This window comes from Nuphar pumila, chromosome 15 (genome assembly GCF_984573655.1).
Source record: "Nuphar pumila chromosome 15, dmNupPumi1.hap1.1, whole genome shotgun sequence".
NCBI lineage: Eukaryota > Viridiplantae > Streptophyta > Magnoliopsida > Nymphaeales > Nymphaeaceae > Nuphar > Nuphar pumila.
The window spans coordinates 44,916,302-44,938,070 of NC_143263.1; the positions used below are offsets into that span (position 1 = coordinate 44,916,302).

Here is a 21,769-nt window from a genome sequence, read left to right on the forward strand (position 1 = left end):
GTATGGAGTCTTTTTGTGTTTCTAACTTGAGATTTCTGTTTGTGTGGTAAGGATACAAAAAAGCATTTGACACAAAGGATTCAGAACTTGGATGATAAATTGGATGAGCAAAAAGAACTAACAAAACTAATGAAGAATGAGGTTAGCATTACTTGGTTCTTTTTCTTTCTAGTTTAGTAAATTTTTCTTAATTGCTTTGCCCTTTTAGTTGAGATGTCTGATCTGCACAAACTATTTACCAGGTCAGTGTGGTTCGAGCGGATATCTCTCATATAGGTATCGACTTAGAGGTTTTACAGAAAATGGTTTTCGGATTGGTGAGTTGATGTCATAAATCAACTTCATGTTGGTGGTTTCTTTTTGTCTTATTCTTATTGGCATCCCAAATCTTGTATTGCAGGATGGGAAGATCTGTGCATTGGAGGATAAACAGGTGATCTAGATAGTTTGCTTTACAAATTGAAATTTCTATGTTTGACTTTCTAAGTTTTGGCTTCTTTTTTCTAAAGTTCGTTAAGGCTATAATTATAGTCTGATAAATAGAGAACCGTAGCCTTAATTTATGAGTATGTGATGTATTATTGGGTTTAGTATGTGATCTAATATTGGGTTTGTTATGTTCAATAAGGTATATGATCATTAACCCAGATGTGGTTACAGAAACACCATTTTCTGTATGGTTTTTTTCCTTTTTGGGAAGAACATTCTTTGATGCTTTTGAATGGGCAATGAAATTATAATGTCTTTGTAGTTGATAATAGAAGGGCTCACTTTGGGATTTGCTTACTGGTTTATTCAATTGTCATTGGGCCTGTTTAGCCAATTTGTTAAACCTGCAAAATTTTAAAATGGCAAATACAAGACAAACTAAGCGGTATTGTGCATCTTGAACTTCTTGAAGTAGCTTGCTTGATCCTGTAAGTTTACTGCTAAATTACTTTATCCTGTATCACACCATTTCATAATAATTGTCTAAGATGTGCAACAGAAGAGGAAAATCCCTTTCTAGGAGACTTCAGAAGTTTGTAGCTGGCATAAATTATTCTTTGTGATAAAGGCAACATTGATCTGAGGTGCAATGTCGCCCCAGACATTTCATCAATAGCTGCTTGACTATGTTGTGATAAGTTCTGGCATGGTTGAAGGAAACTTGGTTGCCTTGTCCATTGAGTGAACTAGGAGTTTGTTGCAATTTGTGAATTGGAATTGATTGGAATGTGAATTGGTATCCCTTGTTATTTTGCATATTGTGTAGATAACATTTGGAATTGAAAGGAAGACATGGCACATTATCCCTTTCCCTTTCCGTGGCACTGATCAACTGTTTGCTAAATGTAGGCAACAAATTGCAGAAGCTGGAACAGATTTTGCTATTTATTTTGTGTTCATTGGGTATTTTTTTTCTCTGAAGTACATAGTTCAAATCACATGGATGGAGAAAAATGTTAAATGGAACCGTGAATCCTCTCCTGAAATATGAAAAGGTTATCTCAAACTTGTGGACCTTATGTAGTCATGTCAACTACAAGGTGCTACTAAAGTAATTTGCTCCTTGAACTTCTGAAGGTCCTCCGTCTCCGTTCAAGTAGGGAATTTATGAAGCTCTAGGATGCACAAGCGATGGAGAACTTATCATGTGGCAGGCATCCAAATAATAGATGAAAGGCCAATGAAAATCTTGGTAGAGGCAAAAAAGAACTTAGACATTGTTATGCCCTGTGAAAGAGTTGGTGAATATCCATATTCCTGTAAGGATTTTTTTTTTTTACAGAATGATGGGGCAAAAGCCTATTCCTCACAAAAAGAATGTTAACAGATGTCACCTTTCTTGTAGATTCAAAAATTGAAAATGTGTAGCAAGGAACTATTTGCAATCTGGATTTGCCTCTTGGTGAAGGAATAGCAAGACAAACCAGTTGGCTAGTCTAAATCTGCACTTGCTATTGGAGTCTGGCATGTGGACAAATATTTGGACTTGAAGAGGAACATTGCCAACTTAGCTTTGTAGAGTGTTGTTAAGACGGGTCTGTATTGAGTAATCTGCAAAAAGTTCTTCATAGTTCATAGTATGCTATAAATCTGGAGGATGCGATTATAGCTGACCAATAATGGTTGCTGATGACTGGTTGGAATATTTTTTTATCTAAAGGCCAATCACCCCTTGGAACAACAACCAACAAAAGGTTTGCTCAGTTTAATGCTAAAGCTGATTTTGGAGTTTTCTGGTGAGGTACGTGCTTAAAATTGCATTTTCTTATTGCAGTCTGTAGTGGTTTGGCTGCAGTATTTCAGTTTTTCCACAGCCATTTGAATTGAGAAGAAGAATGAGATATGAAAATGGTAAAAGTAAAACCATTTGGTGGTTTCTGGCAACCAATTACTGCAAGAGTTTCATGCGGATAACATTTTGTTTCAGCTTACAGTTGAGCTTTTGTGTAATGGTGTAAAGTGCTTTATATGAGATATTGGGAATCCGCTTATATTTTTGAAACATAAATCACAACTTTTATATATTGGAAACATAAATCAATGGTTGGATTGATTAGTAGGTCTCACAATGATAGTGTGAGCATTCATGTAATTGATGTTTATTCATGGGTAAGAGTAGGACTTGCTGATATCTTGAAACTGTAGTGTGAAACATCTTATGTTTGATAGAATGTGAAATTGTTCAAACATGTCATATTTAAATGGAGCCTGACTGAGCCTATTCAATGGATGTTGATTTCCTTTTTTCTGTACAGTTCCCCATTTCTTTCTCAACTTGCTGATATCTTGAACCTGTGGTTTGAAACATATTATGCTTTATAGAATGTGAGATTGTTAAAACATTTGTCTACTTCATGTCCAAATGCTAGTGCAATCCGACTGAGCCTATTCGTAGACAGATGTTGATTGCCTTTTCTTTGACTGTTCCATATTTCTTTCTCTTGTAAAATTTGTTTCATGAGCATAATCACAAGTAGTTCTGAAACCTTATATTTGAAGGAATGGAAATGTGAGGTTGTTATGCCTGCTTGCTGATGAGACCTGAGCCTGATTAAATATTAATATATCTTTGTAGTTATTTGCAGTGTCCTACTGCCTCCTCTTTTATATGACCGTCCACAAGTAGTTTCCAAGTGAATTTTGTTTTGCATCTTTTTGCTTATTTTGAGGTCATCCTATCACAGTGAGCTTTTTCTTCAGATTTGTCATTAATTCAGAACAATTAAGGCTCTCTGATCAAATTTCTCTTAGTTAATTGTATGAAACTAAACATGGAAGTAGTTAATTGTCCTCTTATTGTTTTATCCGGTACTTACCATTGTGAGCCTGCAATTAAACATGGTTTGCAGGATTTTGCAAATGCTGGAGTTTTGTACTTGTGCCAGTTTGTTGGAGGTACAAAAGATGGGAAAATGGCAGAATTTCTGCAGGTAAAATTATCTCTTCTGGTTCATATTTTTTGTTGCATATTAGTGTACCACAAGAGTGCACAACCGTTCACAATGCTAATATGAACACAAGCCACAAAGGGCTAGAAACACACACTCACAAAAAAATAAGATTTTATTAACTCACATAAAATGCACAATAATTCCTTGGAATAAAAAAAGGGCTCAAAGCTCATAAACACAAAGAAGAGGGAGCACTAACCTTTAGGAGTGTTTAATGGCTAGCTGAGCGGTTAGGCACTCCTAATGCTTAGTTGCAACCACAATAAAAAAAACAAAATAATAAAATGAAAGACAAAAAGTAAAATACAAAAAAAGGAGAATACATTGCAAATATATACATATCACACACACACACACACACACACACACACACACACACACACACACACACACACACACATATATATATATATATATATATATATATATATATATATATATATATATATATATATTAACAAATAGTGCTTTTTGGATCAGTAATTTGTCTGCAGGCTTTGGTAGAGTAATGTCTGAGCCTCTTTAGATTTTGTTGACTAGATCAGTGCTCCAGAAAGGACATAGTCGGATTGTACAATTTGAATGGGCATGGAGAAGACCTTGCAGCTTTCTTTTTTGCTTTTTTAGTATGGGATGGTGAAGCCTTATGAAACCTTTTTCTATACTTTTGTCCTTTGGACAAGTACCCTGTTGGTCTTCCAAAAGTAAAAAAAAAAACCCTTAGAATGACCTATTGATTAATCAAGAATTGCGTCTAGGGTAAGGGGCATATTTATTCAGTGTTTTTACCATGTGGCTGATATTGCTCTTGCCAACTTTGTGTGTAACAGCTGGCAGGCCCTTTCTTCAGAATCTATTTTTTCTTCTATGTGATGGTGATGCCTCATCCGTCATATTTTTGTACTCTTTTTAACGGAAGCATTTCTTGGCTCATCTGGACAAGTAAATAAGACTTAAGAGTGATGTATTTAGGAAGCATGGAATGCTTTAAGGGGCAGATTAATCTAATCCATGCTTTTGAATTGCGACTTTGACTATAACAGCCTTAAGACCTTTTCGTATTTTTTGGCCCTTCATCTGCAGTGATTGCTCTCTCTCTCTCTCTCTCTCAGTTGCCTTGTGCCAATGTGCAGGGACAGCCTAAAACTCCTAAGCGCCTGTTGGGATTCACAGACGGTTTCGGTGCCAAGGTTTGTTTCACACCCATCTCCAAGTGTACATTTTACTGCTGATGTTCTTGTTGCTTGAAGAGGAAGGTAAATTTGTGAAATACTTAGAAGTTACTTGTGGTTGATTTTTTTCTTATTTAAAAAAAAACAGGGTCTTCAGTATATAGCTGATACCATAAAGTCAGGGACGGTTGAGAAGTCAAAAACGAACGTGGTCCTTCAAAATGACATTGATGGCTTGGAGAAAAATATGAAAAGTTTAACAAGGTTCAGACTCAACTTTTGTCATCTCTTTTTGCACGATTGTTAGTCTGCCAACAAATTTTTATGATAAGATTACCCCACGATATGATATCCTTGGACTCTGGCTGTGGGTTGGATGTCAAGTGATCCAAGTGACTCTGGTTAGACTGGTGGTTTGGATCATTAAGCCGATTAGCTCAAGTGCTTGAGCTATGATATCCTTGGACTCTGGCTGTGGGTTGGATGTCAAGTGAGCCAAGTGACTCTGGTTAGACTGGTGGTTTGGATCATTAAGCCGATTAGCTCAAGTGCTTGAGTTGCAATTGGTAACAGTCTGCTCCACCTTTCCTGTTCCAAGTTGCTCCTTGATGAAGTTCGATTTCATATTTTGATACAAAATCGTGGCATCATTATGTTGTTTTGGGCCTTACCATGTGCGAATCATTACTGTTTCGTGCAAAGCATGCAATTCTTTTTATGGTAAGTATTATGCCCATGTGCCGGTGCCCACACATATGCATCAAGCTGAATGTATGGGGTTAATTGCAGGACCGCTTCTATCAAATGTTGATCTCTGCTTTCATCATAATGAAGGACGCTGCTGTTAAACTTGATTCTCTTGTTATCCATAATAACTGGAGGAACTGAACTCGTGTCCTCTTGTGGTTTTGTAAATTCCTGTTACAAAAGCTAAATTTATCAGGATTTTATTTTTTTTCCAAGTGGGTATGCGTTGTATATTAATGGCAGAATAGTGAAATACAGAATTATGCCTCAGCTGTTTGGGGCTGATTACAAAATGGGAACAGAGAAGGAACATTTGTTACTCTGTTCAGTTGTGGATAATGTGCACTGGAGATTTTAAGTTATGATATTAATCAGGATTCATGTTGTGGTATAGCAGGCTCTTCTTTTCAGGCACCCTCCATCTCAGAGATGGACAATGTCCACCGGCATCAGCCCTCTTCATGGGTGTGTTTGATTACCTTGGATCTAATATCCGAGGTGTTTTAACTAGAGATCCTTGGATAAGAGATCTGAGGATTGCTAGTCCGACAACTTAAAAAGTACATTTTGTGTGTGTGTGGTGGGGGGGTGGGGGGGATGGGGATAAGAGTGTTTTGGCTTAAAATGAGGATCTCAAAGCCTCGGTTTTGATATCCTCCATTTGCATGGAGGTTGGATCAAAGTGTGGTCCCCATGCCTTGATCTACAAAACCTCAGTTCTCCTTAAGATCCGAGGTAAATAAATGCACCCTATATGTGGGTTGCTATAATCTGGGCTCCTTGTTTTGGTGAGGCTGTAGACGTGGAGAGTTCAGTATGTATCTTGCATGCCCCCGATAGTGTGCTTGGCCTTTTCCTATACTGCTTCTACCAGTTATTTTTTAACTTCAAAACAGAAGTGTTGATTATGAGCCTGGAATTGTTCCCTTCCACGTTTGGAAGATACGAGCACAGGGCCTTGGCAGTCAACTTGGGTTGGTTGCATGGCCAAGATTAGCTGAATGCGTATTTCGAATCATAGTCACAGACTCACAGATCTTGTTGGAATATTATCATTAAGAAAGATCTTGTACTATTTTGAAAAACCAAGTATTTCTTGGAAAATGTTGGTATTCAGATGTACACATCCCAGGGCCTTGTCTGTCAACAGGCGCTCCTCTTGTTTGGTATGTGTGGTTAGTTCACGTCACCTTGTGTTGGGACGTTGCAAGTTCATATCAATGGTATGGCTCAGTGTTATCATTATCGGCCAATATGTGTAGTATAGGCAGAAAATTGATATAATACTAACCTGATTCAGCTATTTTTAATAAATGTAAAAGTTGTTTAAAGTTAATTTTTAATATTATTTTAATGGTTTTAACACGTGTCATGTTTTGGTTGACACAAAATAATTTTTGGCCGATTCAAAACGATTCACTTAAGAATTGGTATCGTGCTGATTCACCTGCATTGTTGGCCAAACGGTTCAAAGCCCATACCGATACTGACAACATTGGTACTGGTGGGGGTCTGCCTAAGCCCAGCTTGCCTTTTTGTTTGCTACCCTTGTGGGTAAGGAACCTCCCAGTTTTTTGTTTTTGAGTGGAAACTCTGGACACTATCTTACGAAATCTATTAATAAATAAAAGAATTACAAGTGATCATCCCAAAGATGGGAGCTAATCTGATGGCCTATCTTTCCAATTCAAGAATTCATGACTACGCAACATTAACAAGAGCCCCATGGCGTGTAGGCTGGAGAGCGGATACTGTCGTACGCTCGGTGACATTACATTTACAACCAGCCCCTCAGCAGAAGTGGGACCCGATCCTCTCTCTTAGGGCCCCTATAAGAGACCATTCTAACGAAGCAGGTTATATGTCCCCCCCCCCGGAACAAGGCAGTTAGCTACATCTCATGTTCGGGGGTCCCAAAGAGCACCACGTATGTAAGCATGTGTGTCTCGTATCCCCATGTTTGTCAGCATTAATTAGCATTGGAGTTTGATGCGATTGCAAAGACTTAAGTACCCTCTCCTCCATTGGTGCCAAAAAAAATGACGATTCTTGAAAATGAGTGGTTGTAAAGACTTAAGTGCCCCGAAGATGATTATTTAAGACCCAGTTTCTGCACTGCAGGATTATCTGAGAAAGAAATCTCCCCTAGAGGAGGCCATGAACATCAACCCTCTCTCTCTCCCTTCTCTTTCTGCTTCTATGCACATCCAACATAAGATCTTACATTGCTCCATCAAGCACCGGCTGACCTGCACATTGACTGTTGTGGAGCCTGATTCAGAGTTTTTACCCTTATACGAGGAGGGTTTGGGGGCTCCTCCCAGTGTGGGTAACATCATTCAACTAAATGAGTTGTAGATCCTAATTCAGAGTTTTTACCCTTATAGGAGGAGGGTTTGGGGGCTCCTCCCAACGTGGGTAGCATCATTCAGCTTGATTCGTTGTGGAGCCTGATTCAGAGTTTTTGCCCTTACAGAAGAGGGGTCTGGGCGCTCCTCCCAACGTGGGTAGCATCATTCAACTTGAAGAGTTATGGAGTCTGATTCAGAGTTTTTACCCTTACAAAAAGAGGGGTCTGAGGGCTCCTCCCAGCGTGGGTAGCATCATTCAACTTGATGAGTTGTGGAGTCTAATTCAGAGTTTTTGTCCTTATAGGAGGAGGGTTTGGGGGCTCCTCCCAGCCTGGATAGCATCGTTCAACTTGATTCATTGTGGAGCTTGATTTAGAGTTTTTTCCCTTATAGGAGGAGGGTTTGGGGGCTCCTCCCAGCTTGGGTAGCATCGTTCAACTTGATTCGTTGTGGAGCCTGATTTAGAGTTTTTGCCCTTACAGGAGGGGGATCCGGGGGCTCCCCCCGGCACTGGTCTCGGGTGTCGTGGTCAAAAAATGCACAGGGTATCGTGGTGAGAAAGACATATTTTTGTTCCAAGCAAGGTTGGAAGAAATCAATGGAAAATCCAACAAGGAGCATGTCAGAATCAGGATGTGGATGTCAAGCGAGAATAGTGTTGTGCAACTCAAATAACACAAAATAATAGGGGTCTGGTTTTTAGTTAAAATGAGGAATGAAATGACAATAGAAATCGCTGAAAATTTACAGATATAAACTAGACTCAATAACAAAGACAGCACTTTTTACGAATTTGGAATATGACTTCCGGTTAGGGAGATATGACCCTGACAAGTTTGTCCTAATTTGGCTAGCGATTTACAGTGATTTGCTTACTGAATAACACTACAAATCGCTATAGTGATTTGCGGAAGACACTACAAATCGCTATAGCGATTTGCGGAAGAATCTACAAATCGCTATAGCGATTTGCGGAAGACACTACAAATTGCTATAGCGATTTGCGATTTGTAGTGTCTTCCGCAAATCGCTATAGCGATTTGTAGTGTCTTCCACAAATCACTCGAAAATACTACAAATTGCTGTAGGAAAGCCCGATAATACTACAAATCGTTGTTGGAAGGCTAAAAAAAAATTAGTCCGGAGGGCGCTGTCCCCCGAGCCCCCGCCAGGGGCGGCCCCCCCTGGACCCTCGTCCGCTGACCGTGCAGCGGGATCCGCGCCGGGGGGAGCCCCCAGATCTCCCTCCTGTAAGGGCAAAAACTCTAAATCAGGCACAAAAGTAGAGAGCGAAGGGAGAGAGTGAGAGGGTTGATGTTCATGGCCTTCTCCAGGGGGAACTCTTTACCTCCCTTGATTTCTTCTCTAGAGAGAGAGAGGGTTTTACAGTGTTTTACGGAGAAGGAAGAAGAAGAAGATGACGATAGAGCAATGTAGGATCGTCTGTTGGATGTGCACAGAAGTAGAGAGAGAAGGGAGAGAGAGTGAGAGGGTTGATGTTCATGGCCTTCTCCAGGGAGAACTCTTTGCCTCCCTTGATTTCTTCTCTAGAGAGAGAGAGAGGGGGTTTTACAGTGTTTTACGGAGAAAGAAGAAGAAGACTTTGAAGAGTCAACATCATCCTCGACTTTCTGGATGGAGGACATGTTTGTCCTTTTTTTGAACGGAGAAAGAAGAAGAATACTTTGAAGAGTCAACATCATCCTCGACTTTCTAGATGGAGGACATGTTTGTCCTTTTTTTGAACTATTTGTTTTTTCTTTTTTGAATAAAGGGCATTTTTGTCATTTTCTCAAACCATCACTTTATGAGAAGAATAGCAAGAAAGGTTACTTAAGTCTTTGCAACAACACCAGAGTCCGATGCAAAGTTATGTCAACATACACGGGAATACGAGCCCCATGTGCTTGTATACGTGGTGCTCATTCAAAGCCTCGGACACAGACGTGGGATTCAGTGAATCATCGGGGGCGAACATACACCACCCTCTTGTTAAAACTAGAAACAAAAGACAAAACCACTGGATATCTGCCATGTCCCTCCACTGCAGTTTTGATGCACCTACAACACTTCTTGTATGATTGTATCAGACAAAATTAAGACATCGGCACGCTTCGGAATCAAATCAACAAAGAGCTTTCAACATTCAACTTCTACCAGATCAACAAGTAATGGTCTTTTTAAAGCCACCAATGAAGAAGATTTTAGAGACATCAAATGCCACAAAAGCCAATAAAGGGGGCTCCACGTGGTTGGTAGGAGCTGTTAGTGCACGCCTCCCTGTGGTGGGGGACGTTGCAGGTTCAAACCGTCGTGGTACGTTGAATAATACTGGTGGGGGTCTGCCTAACCCCAGCTTGCCTTTTAAAAAAAATGCCACTAAAGCCACCAAAACACTTTGCCTATGAGATGAAAAGGCATGGCTGAAGATCACATCACCCTGATTCATGTTGAACCATCGGACCACCATCAACAAAAAGCTTGATAATAGGGGAATCAATTTGGAAGGCCACTAATGCACCATAAAACTCTCTGCATAAGCATGACACACAATACGAATGCTCTAATCCTTAGAACAGGCTTCATTATCATGGAGAATAGCATTTCTAACCGATCATAGTTTTCACAAAACTATATAGAAAATAGGATCCCAACGTTTCTGCATCCAAGACTGATCAAATTTAATGGACGCCCACTACCAAAGCTCTGCAATGATTGATGAATGAGGAACTCTACGTCTTCTGAATCTGCTGCACACAAATTTTCATACTAATTGTGTAACATGGAATAAGAGAAATAAATGAGTGTAATCCTCTTCCTCCTTCAGTAGAAATAGCACCTATTTGGGGAAGGTAGTCCCAAATTTTCTTTGAAAAATGACCTTTATTAAAAAATGATGTGTTTTAAAAAAAAAACTCATAATTTGTCAAAATCTGACTGATGACCAAAACCACAAATGTTGAGCGTTAAAATAACCATTTTAGCCTTCGCATGTGCAAGCCTCTTGAAAATATGTGAATTTTCTTTGTGACAAACTTTATTATTAATTTTTGACTCAGAAATTCAAAGATTATGAAGAAAAAAAAACAAAAAAACTAAACAAAAATACATTTTCAACGATATCTAAATCGCTGAAAAATGATGATCGGACACTGAGATACAACCTGACAACGTTTTAAAAAAAAAAAAGATGAACAAACGCAGTTGTGCCTAGCCCAATTATTCTATGCTATTTTTGGTCACCTATGCCAAAAATCAGGAAAAACAATAAAAATGGCAGAAAGATCGACTTGTTAGCTTTTCAACACCACAAAGATTGCCTTTCTGATGAGCAGTTTGTGAGAAACATCCTCTATAAGATATACTTTTCGGTTATATTATACCCTCTAACTAAAAGGTAGTTTCACAAGATTTTTTTTTTGTGAACCACACAAAAGCTCTATAAAATATAAGCAAAAAATGACCAATATTAGTGAGGATAAGGAAGTTTACATAAAATATAAGCGAGGATGAAGAAGTCTGTATATATTTTATGCGAGGTTAAGAAAGTTTACATATATTTTAAATGAGAATGAGGAAGTCCATATATATTTTATACAGACTTCATGAGGTATTCCTCATAAAATATATGCAGACTTCCTTATCTTCACATAAAATATATGTAGACTTTCTTATCTTCGCATCAAATATATGCGAACTTTCTCATATTCGCAACAAATATATTTTATCTTCTTCATCCTCGTATAAAATATATGGACTTCCTCATCCTCGCATAAAATATATGCAAATTTCTTCATCCTCGTAAATATTGATTATTTTTGCCTATATCTTTTATGCGAACTTCCTCATCTTCGCCTATATTTTATGCAGACTTCATGAGGTCTACAAAAAAAATTGTGTGAATCTACCTTTTAGTCAGAGGATACGATACAACAAAAAAGTTTATCTTTCAGATGATATTTCTCTTGAACCGTTCAGTAGATCAAGGCGATCTTGGTGGTGTTGAAAAGCTAACATATTGATTTCTCTGTTCTTTTTTATGGTTTTTCCTTATTTCTGGTTGCAGGTAGCCAAAAACAACATAAAATTTTCAAGTTAGGCACGTGTGCCTATTCATCTTTTTTTTTCAAAATGCTGTCCAGAATGTATCTCTGCACCAGTTTGTCATTTTCTAGCGATTCAGATGTCATTGAAAAGGTATTTTTGTCTAGTTTCTTTGTTCTTTTTTGTGTTTCTTCAGAATCCTTCAATTTCTAGGCAAAAAATAAATAGTAAAGTTTGTCACAAAGAAAATTCACATATCCTCAAGAGATATGAACATGCAAAGGTTAAAATGGTTATTTTAATGATCAACGATTGCGGTTTTGGTCATGGGGTGGATTTTAGCAAATTGTAGGGTTTTTTTAAAAAATGTACAATATAGTCATTTTTCAAATTTTCTCAACCCTAATTGGGTAAATAAATGTTGAAACATGCCAAATAAACAACCCAACATGCTTTTGGAATAACTCCTTTCGTCCGGATAAATTTATACCATCAGTGTTGAACTGCATATGATCTAACTGAGTTCTAAATTTCCTTCTTTGAAATAGCAGTCTCAGGTAGATTGCCCTTCAAATAAATCTGATCTCAATCATCTGACATAGAAAAAGAATGTACATGATGCCAAGTATGATGCATAGAAAGAAAATGAGGGTCACTGCATGAACCAAAGGTAGCAAAGCCTTCAACTATAAACAAAGATTTGACTCTTCTAAGGCCTCTCTTTTCCCTTTCATCAATTAAAGAAATTAGAGGATCCCCAACCCAATGATCTATCCAAAACTTTGTATTTTTGCCATCTTTAACCACACAAGAAACAAATACTTGAACACAAGACTAGCCCCCAAATAATGTCTTTCCACACACCTGACCCATTGGGGTTATCAGAAAGACTCCAAAAACTTTTATTCGAAAGGTATTTTGATCTTGAGAATAACGCCCAAACCAAGTCCTTGCAACAAACATCTAAAGTCAATTTTGCAAGATAAGCTATATTAAATTTTTTTCACATGTGGAATCTCAACTCCTTCCAATTTGGGATTACATAACACATCCCATGCTATAAGAATAGGGACGACAGTGGATCGGTGCGGGGGATAAGGTCTCCACCCCTGCCTCCATCCTCGCATCGGTCTTGATTTTAACCTCCATCCTCGTTTCATGTCTTCCATCCCCGATCCAAATGAGGCGAGGTAGAGGCGAAGCGGGGGGCCATTTTCCCTCAGTCCACTGCCATCCCTAAAAAAGGACCAAGGATGGGGTGGGATGGGGCAGGGTGAGGATTGGAGACGGGGCAGAGAAAATCGTAAGTCCATCCCCACCTTCATCCTCGCACGGGTTTTGATTTTAACCTCTATCCCCCGCTTCCATCCTTGTTTCATGTTTTCCATCCCCGATCCAAATGAGGCAAGGTGGGGCGGGGCCCCGTTTTCCCTCAGTCCATTGCCATCCCTATATAAGATGTGGTCTCTTACCATTCCCTTCTGCCAAAGAAAGTTGTGAAACATAGTCTCCACTATATTAATAATCTTCTTAAGAAGCTTAAATGATAGAAGCCAAAAGACAACTCAAGTATTTTGGATCAAGTGAATTCTCACAGAATATGATAACATCTTTGTTTTCCAACCTTCAATCCACTATTGAACTTTCATAACAACTTAAAGGCACATATTCAACTTCAACTTTCAAACAAACAAAGGCAAGCCTTGGTAATTAATTGGAAGTTCGGCAAAAGGCCATTGTAAAACACCAGAAATATTATACAATAGAAAACATAATATTAAAAGGAATTACAAGAGACTTGTTATCATTCACCTTCATACCAAAATATAATTCAAACTCTTTTAAAACCTTTAAATATGAGAGGCACCTTAAATCTGGATTGCCGAACAGGAGGGCATCATCCACGAAAAATAAGTGTGAAATACACCCCTTGAAATGAGGAAAAGAGAATGCATCCATTTGATTCTCTAAGATAGCCAAACCAAACCTCCAAGAGAAGCCTTCCATAATCACCAAGAACAACGGAATATAGGGTCCCCTTGCCTAATACCTATGGAACTTTCAATTTTTTCTAGGAACGCCATTTAATACAACTTGAAAAGAGGCTAAGGAAACACAAAGCATAATGTGCTGGACCCACACTTGATGAAAATCGAGAATAAGAAGAGAACTTTCTAAGAACTTCCAATTAACATGATCATAGGCTTTAGATAAATCAAGCTTCACACATGGAGCATGATTACATTTTTATGATGGAGTCTACCACATATTTTCCAGTTGGGGAAGCGGAAGCGGGAAGTGATTTGAGAAGCGGAAGCGGGAAGTGGGAAGCGAGGCACTTCCAAAATTTTAAGAAGCGAAAAGCGCAAGATGACTTAGAAGTAAACCATAAATCGTCTCTGAAGCGACCTAAGAAGCAAACCGAAAGTGAGGGAGAAGTGAAAAAAGAGAAAAAAAAACACAAAAAACAAAGGAAAAGCGAGCTTCCCCTAAATAGGAAGTGAGCTTCCTCTAAATTGGGAAGCATGCTTCCCAAAAAATTTTGGCGCTTTCAATAACCTTAGTCTACTACTCCATGTGCAAGTAGAATATTGTCTCAAATATCTTTTTCTTTCAAAAAAGCACCTTGATTTTTGAGATGTGGTTCTCGAGAAATATATCTCATCCTATTAACCATCACTTTAGTAATAATTTTATATAAAAAGTTACATAAGAATACCGGTCTAAACCCTTAGAGATACTAAGCATCCAACACCTTGGGGATGAGAACAATGTGTGTAGCATTAACATTCCTTATAATTTTACTTTTTAAAAAGAAATCTTTAATGGCACCAATAACGCCAGGACCCATGATATTCCAAAATATTTCAATAAATATCTCTAGAAAATCATCAAGGCCCAGGGATTTGTCCCCATTTACCTAGAAGGCAAGAAGCATAATCATCATTAATTGGACTAAAAAGCTGTTATTTTTCTTTGTGAAACACTCTTAGACTGTCAAGCATAGGCATAACATCATGTCTATCTTCATCTTCATAATGAAATCCTTGAAAAAAAATCATACATTCATCTCCTATCTTCTTCATTCATCTCTTATCTTCTACTCATCATATACAACTAGTGCCTTCCCTTCACAGTAGCCATAAAAAACTTGGTGTTCATATCCCCTTTCTTAAGCCACTAAAATCTAGATTTATGTCTCTAGAACATTTTATCCTGATTGAGAGCTTTCTCTAACTGTTATTTTAGATAAATTTCATACTCTTTATCTTTTGGAGTTGGATGAGGAGAATCCATTCGGATCTGAATAGCATGGAGATCATCACGGATCTTGTTCACTCTCCCTTCTATATCACCAAAGTGAGAGTTCTTTCAAGTAATGCACTTCACTCTAACATCATTCAGCTTATTCAGGAACATGAATCATAGGGAAACCTGCTTGGTAGGAATTCCAATTGTCAAGCACAATTATGAAACAAGCCTCTTAAGTCAACCACATAGAGTAAATTTTAAAAAGATAAGCTTTCTTCCTCCTAACACAACAATTAATGCCAAAAATAAGCAAGGTATGATCAATTATGGATCTAGGCAGAATTTTAAGAGAACTGCTCAAACCAATGTCATCAAACCACTTGTAGTTGATGAAGCATCTATGTAATTTATGCTGGACATTATAAGCACCCTTATGATTATTAGTCTATGTAAACTAAAGAAGAGGATTTGAAATTTCAAAGAGGCCACCTGCTAAAATAAAATTAAAAAGGTGTATATTAAGAACATAGTTAAAATATTCAATCACTATCTATTGCTTAGTAGCTAATACTGAATTAAATTATTGTTGATGAAAACCACAATGGTTGCTGAGATAAACTCCAACCACCATGAAGCTATAAATTTTAACTAAATCCAAAGTTGAGAACCATATATAACCATCATTAACATGAACACCATTGCATGATACTTTAATCAAAATTTTTACACCTTTCTTGCGACTTATGTCATTAATGATTTCTCTAAGAGTCATATTTGGGTTATCTTGCAGGTGTTTGCGAATAAAACCTGTAATCCACACTACATGAACTTTTTTACTCGAAGGTTGTCCAATGAACCACCACATATATGATTCCTTTTTTATGTTTTTACTTGAAAGAACGTTGTTCTGCTCATCTTTGTGCAATGGATCTTCTAGGGGCAATCAACTATAATATGCAGATTCTTTCTCATACATATAACAATCATTCTATTACTCTAACTCTTCAAGAATTTTATTTTATAGTTAAGCCTGATCACATGATCATTAAAAATTTCACTATAATGTTCTAGATCATTAAACCTTTGGCCAACAATAATGTCTTGTTCATTTAAGTTTATTATTAGCCACTTAAATTTTTTTCGAACATTAAGTTTTTTGTTACGCAACTCGCCAATATACCTCTACTTCAATGATTTTCAATTGTTTTTTATTATATGAGAATCTACTGAACAAAAACTTATTCAACCACGTCATATTAATAGAAAAAATCAATTTTATTGACTAATAAATGCTTATATAACTTAAACAATATACCAAGGGTTTTACTTTTCAATTGTCATTTTTGCATTATTTGCATCCACTGTTAATTATCCTATCACTTGTGCCTTGGTCCTCTCCTATCATCAATAATTGTTTATTCAGATGCACAAACTACATCATAAGACATTATATTTATCTCTTTATTTGATTGCATGAATGCATTATTCTTATATTTATAAATTTATGATTAACCATAAAAAACAATAACCCATGCATCTCAAGTATAAATTAAATAGTCTTTTCGCTGAAGTGCTTGTGAAAGATCATCAGTTATTCCCAAAACTTTACACATCAAATGTAAGTAAAAAACAAATTCAAAATCTTGCAACTGATGATATAAAATAATTGCATCTGAACTTTTTCCTGAATATGTATCTTCTGCAATGAAATCTAACACTTGAATAACAGAATAATACATACTGAGTAAATTAACCAAAGCATCGTAATGAGAACCCCACAGAGTATCACCAGGTCGTTTGAAACTTATTTCTTGATTTAATCCTCGCCCTATTTCAAGTTCACCCAATGCAAGTGCTTCAACAATTTGCATAAATTTTGCTTCTCGAATAAGCTCAGATCTCTTCCATGAAATAGAGAAAAAAGTCGAAAACCTGCCTAATATATTAAAAAATCATATCAAGCAATGAATTTTTTTAGCAACGCCAACTGATGCCAATTGAAGTTGATGTGCAAAACAATGAATATAATATGCAGATGCATTTTCATGTAATATAAGACTTTTCAATCCATTAAACATCCATCTTATATTACTTGCTCCATCATAACCCTGTCCACGCAAACTTGATATGCTTAATTTATTTTTATAAAATGCTTCTTCAACTGCTTGTTTGAGTGACATAGAACTTGTTTCAAGAACATGCACAAGAGTAAGAAATCGCTCAACCACTCGACCTTTTTCATTAACAAATCATAAAACAATAGCCATTTGTTCTTTAGTTGATACATCACGAGAATCATCAAGTAAAATAGAAAAAAAAATATTTCCAAGTTCCATGATAATAGCATTTGTAGTTTGTATAGAAGCAGCCTTGGCAATATCATTTTGTATATTAGGAGATATCAATTTGTTATTTTTTGGAGCACTTTTCAATACAACTTTATTTATGTCATCATTGATCTTTGCAAATATCTTCAACAACTTAATAAAATTTCCTCTATTAAGAGATTCTTTAGCTTCATCATGCCCTCAAAATGCCAATCCTTGACTTAACAAGTATCTGATTGCATTAACAGTTGCCCAAAGGCGAAGTCTATATTCATCTTTCTGTCGAACACTTTGTTGATAAAGTATAGCATCAATATGTTATTTTTGTTGCATCAAATTTTGACACTTCATTCGTGCTAAATTATGAAAAGTGCCAAATTTTGACACTTCATTCGTGCTAAATTATGAAAAGTGCCAGAGCTTCCAACATGTTTATCAAACCTTTTTTTGTTTTTTTCAGTTATCAAATCCTTCAGATACGAATGCCTCTACACTAATCTTCTCTGTGCTTTTTGGCCTGAAAAGATAACACTGCAAACAATATGCTTTATGCTTACTTGTACTATATTCCAACCAATCCTTATACTCATCATACCAAGCTGGAATGAACCTTCATTTTTGGTGGTTTAGTTGAAACGTACAATCTCGAGGTTGATAAGGAACTCAGATCATATATGCTCTACGAACATTATCTTGGATACTTGGATGATAACTAGAAATGGAAGGGCGAAGTGCAGGGTCTGCAGGTAACTCTGATTCATCAATTTCTGTTTTGATTATTTTATGACTTAGTTCTTCTTCTCGAGTTAGAGAAGATTTATTAAAGATTGATCTTTTCATTATAAACTTATCCATTCCTACGCAACGAAAAAAATATGACAATGTTATATGAGCCAAATCTCATTGCAAAAAAGGATCGAGCAAAATGAAATGACAATAAGAACAAGAACACTAACAAGGCAGGGGGCGAAGCCCCCTGTTGGCAATCAGAGGAGGCAGTGGAAGCAAAGCCCCCTGTCGGGAAGGGCTTGCATAGGCAAGGCGGGTGAAGCCCCATGCCGGAAACACCAGTAGAGGCAAGGGCGCGCCCCCCTGCCGGGAAAAAAGAGAAAAGGGACGAAACCCCCTGCCGACAAACAACCACAAGGCAGTTCCAGGCCCAGAAGGCTTCACCCACCTTGCCTATGTGAGCCCTTCCCGAAGGTATGAAGAGAGACAAATTACAGAAAATAACAGAGTAGTAGGATCATATAAAAAAATGATCCTCAATATAGGTGGAGGAGTTTCTAGAATTGATGATGTAGTACAAGAACTATCAGTAGTGGATGCAAAGGCGATTGTCTTTGTTTTTTAGTTTAACTAATTATAAATGATTCCTGGAAGTAAGAATTAGGATCCAAAACATTCATCTAAAGTAGAAGTTGGAATAAATAGCAGATCATAAAAATGTCTTGGAATGTAATGCTACAAGGCAATTCCTAAACAGGGTGGACCCATATATTCTCACTCATTAATCAACATTTGGCTATCTTTCGGTTGAATCCTGATCCAATTATTTAACTTATACCTAGTAATTTTCTAGAGAAGTTTGTCAATCCACCTACAAACAACACAACTCATGACTTTGCAAGATTAAGATCACTTACTTTAACATATAAAATGCAATTCTAGTACCAGTAATATTACATATACACAAATAACTTGCTTGAATAGTTAAGCATGACATGTAGAATATGCTCAAATTATGCTTCAATATGTACAAGAGTTTTTAGTTCTTTTAAGTTATTCATAGTATAAAAAATAGTATGTCATGTTTAAAGTTCAGTTTCAAGTTCAAATTCATTTTGCAGTCAGAATAGTTATTATAATTGATCTTGCATCTGAAAAATGTGAACATGGCAATGCCCGATACAAATGAAATTAGTGAAAATCAATACAGATAGAAATAACACATTCATATGATCATCATATTGCACATTCACGGGTATTGACATCAGTTGCAAAGATAAATTTCTGTGAAGAAAAAGATTACTGGAAGTTATTCATAGCATATATTTTCTACATTAATTTACAAAATTAAATTGCTAAGCACTAAATATAGGATATTCATGGTATGGTTAATCACAATTATAATGCTATTCTTTAACCAAACAACATAGAGAAGGGAAGAGGGGGGGGGGGGGGGGCTCGCCCCCCGCCGAGAAACACAACAAGGCAGAGGGTGAAGCCCCTTGTCGGGAAACATCAAGGAGGCAGAGGGCTCCGCCCCCTGTCGTAAAAACATCAACGAGATAGGTGGCAGAGCCCCCTTCTGGAAAACATAAGAGGGAAGGGGGGGGGGGGGGTCACCCCCTGCCGGGAAACAAGGGGTCTCAGGCCTCGACCCTCGCAGGGAAACACAAGAAGACATGGGGTGACGACGCCCCCTGCCGGGAAACATCAAGGAGGCAGGGGTCTCCGTCGGTCTGCCCCCTGTCGGAAAAACATCAAGGCTGAGTCGCCAGTGGCCGAGCGAGGGGGTAGGGAGGTTACCTGCGACAATGCAACGGTCGACAGCTAGCGATGGTCGCTGACAAAAGGAATATGGCGAAGGAGGAGGGGCACCAACGAATGGGGTTCACCGAAGGGAGGCCGACGACACAATCGTCGGTGGCTGCAGAGCACAGAGGAGGAGAGCCGACAAATAGAGTTGCCGGAGAATGGAGAACGCCGGAAAGGAGGGGCATAGCACAAAGAAGAGAGGAAAAGTGGCGAGGGTTTTACCCCTCGCCCCTTTTGGCCTGTGTCTTTAAGACACAGGCTCTAGACTCATCGAGAGCCCAGGTCCCGAGTCGACTCAGTTTCCCGAGTCACAAGTCAACTCGGTTTCAAATTCCAGGGTGGGCGACCCCCATGGCTCCGCCACTGGTTCACACAAATATATTGTGAACCTCAAAATATGGTTAAAATCACTTAAAAAATTTGTATGATAATTGCATGTGGACCTCAGGAAGTACACATGCAAATGTTAGAAGCTTTGGAATACATTTATGCGAACGTCAAGATGTTCACAAAATATTTGTGCAAATGTTAGAAGGTTTGCAACATATTTGTGTGACTGTCGGGATGTCTGCACAAATATGTTGCGAATGGTAAACATGTTTTAAAAAAGTCTAGAAACTAATTTTTGGGCATAAAGAGGGTCTCAGCAAATTGTGAGGCATTTATGAAACCATGCCATTTTACAAAAACAATACAATTATTTTTCAATTTTTCATTTAAGGGCCAAGACAAAAATTAGCCCCACTTTTTAACATTGGCCATAGCTTTCTTGAAATTTGTCAAATAGGGTCCTTAGGTTAACATCCATCATATGAAAAAATGTGATTTTTTTCTTTCTTTTTTTATAGTTTTTGTAAAACTGAAAATGATTCATTCACCTTTACAAGAAAAGAAACTGTAAATATTTTGAATATTTGATTATGAAGGTTATTGTTGTAACTTGACTTGTGATTTAACCTGAGTTAATAATAAAGGTAGATATTTGTTTGACAGTTTTCATGAAAACAAAGACTTATATTGAACAAACATGATATTTTCTAAATAGAGGCTTGTTTTCATGTGTAAATCCCTTCAATATGAAAGAATTTTCATGAGAAATTTGAGCTAACGGGACTTTTTAGGAGTCCATGCCTTTCCCATGAAAGATTATTTTCTTCTTAGGCAATGAAACAAATGGACACTAGGTAAATATATTGGAAAATGTTGTGCATGATTAATATGTAATTTTGGATGCACTTTAGTATTCTTCTTTCTTTCTCCATTTAATTTTTCATATGTTGCAATTTATTTTCACAATCTAGACTTTAATTGAATATGAAAAATTGAATCCACCAAGGCGTACACCTATCATCAACCTTGTGGCGTGCAATGTGCACCATGTGTTTCACCTTTAACTTGACATTTGAAGCTGCCTCCTAGCTAGATGAGCAAAGTCCTAGTGGGCAATTTAATCAACTTTTTGGTTTTCATGTTTAATCGCTTGAACTTTTATCTTTGTTGCAAACAAATGGGGCATAAAATAAATTGGGTAGCCATAATTTAGCTAAAATAAAATAAAACAATTAGAATATTCTTAACATTTATTCAGTTAAAAAACAAGCATATGATGAGCTATCTACGATAGTGAAGAATAAAAATGTAATTATATAATAGGCTGGTTTCTTAAATGCATAGAGAAAAAATAGTGTAAAATGTAATAACATAAATGTTGGGTGGTTTTCTATAAATGGATGATAAAAGTAAGTTTTTATAAATTGACCAAAAATGACTAAAGCCATGAAGCTAAGGGTGCACACTAGCTGAGCTTGGGCTGTTCAAGCTCGCCTCTGCCAAAAATACCAGTGATCGAACTTGTTTCTAGATGGAGACGAGCTTGAACAACATTGTTCGAGATC

At 37.4% G+C, this 21,769-nt stretch overlaps 1 protein-coding gene across 1 annotated transcript in view; it reads left to right on the forward strand.

Moving 5' to 3' along the window:
• The window catches only part of LOC149815292 (uncharacterized), a 54,973-nt gene extending 49,222 nt beyond the window's left edge, over positions 1–5,751 (forward strand). The window contains exons 7-13 of the mRNA XM_089988973.1: positions 52–141; positions 243–317; positions 401–433; positions 3,339–3,419; positions 4,574–4,630; positions 4,761–4,876; positions 5,402–5,751. Of these exons, the coding sequence (XP_089845099.1) occupies positions 52–141; positions 243–317; positions 401–433; positions 3,339–3,419; positions 4,574–4,630; positions 4,761–4,876; positions 5,402–5,423 (474 nt within the window). The 3' untranslated portion in view covers positions 5,424–5,751. The remainder of the gene's footprint in view (positions 1–51; positions 142–242; positions 318–400; positions 434–3,338; positions 3,420–4,573; positions 4,631–4,760; positions 4,877–5,401) is intronic.
• The last annotated feature ends 16,018 nt before the right edge of the window (positions 5,752–21,769 follow it).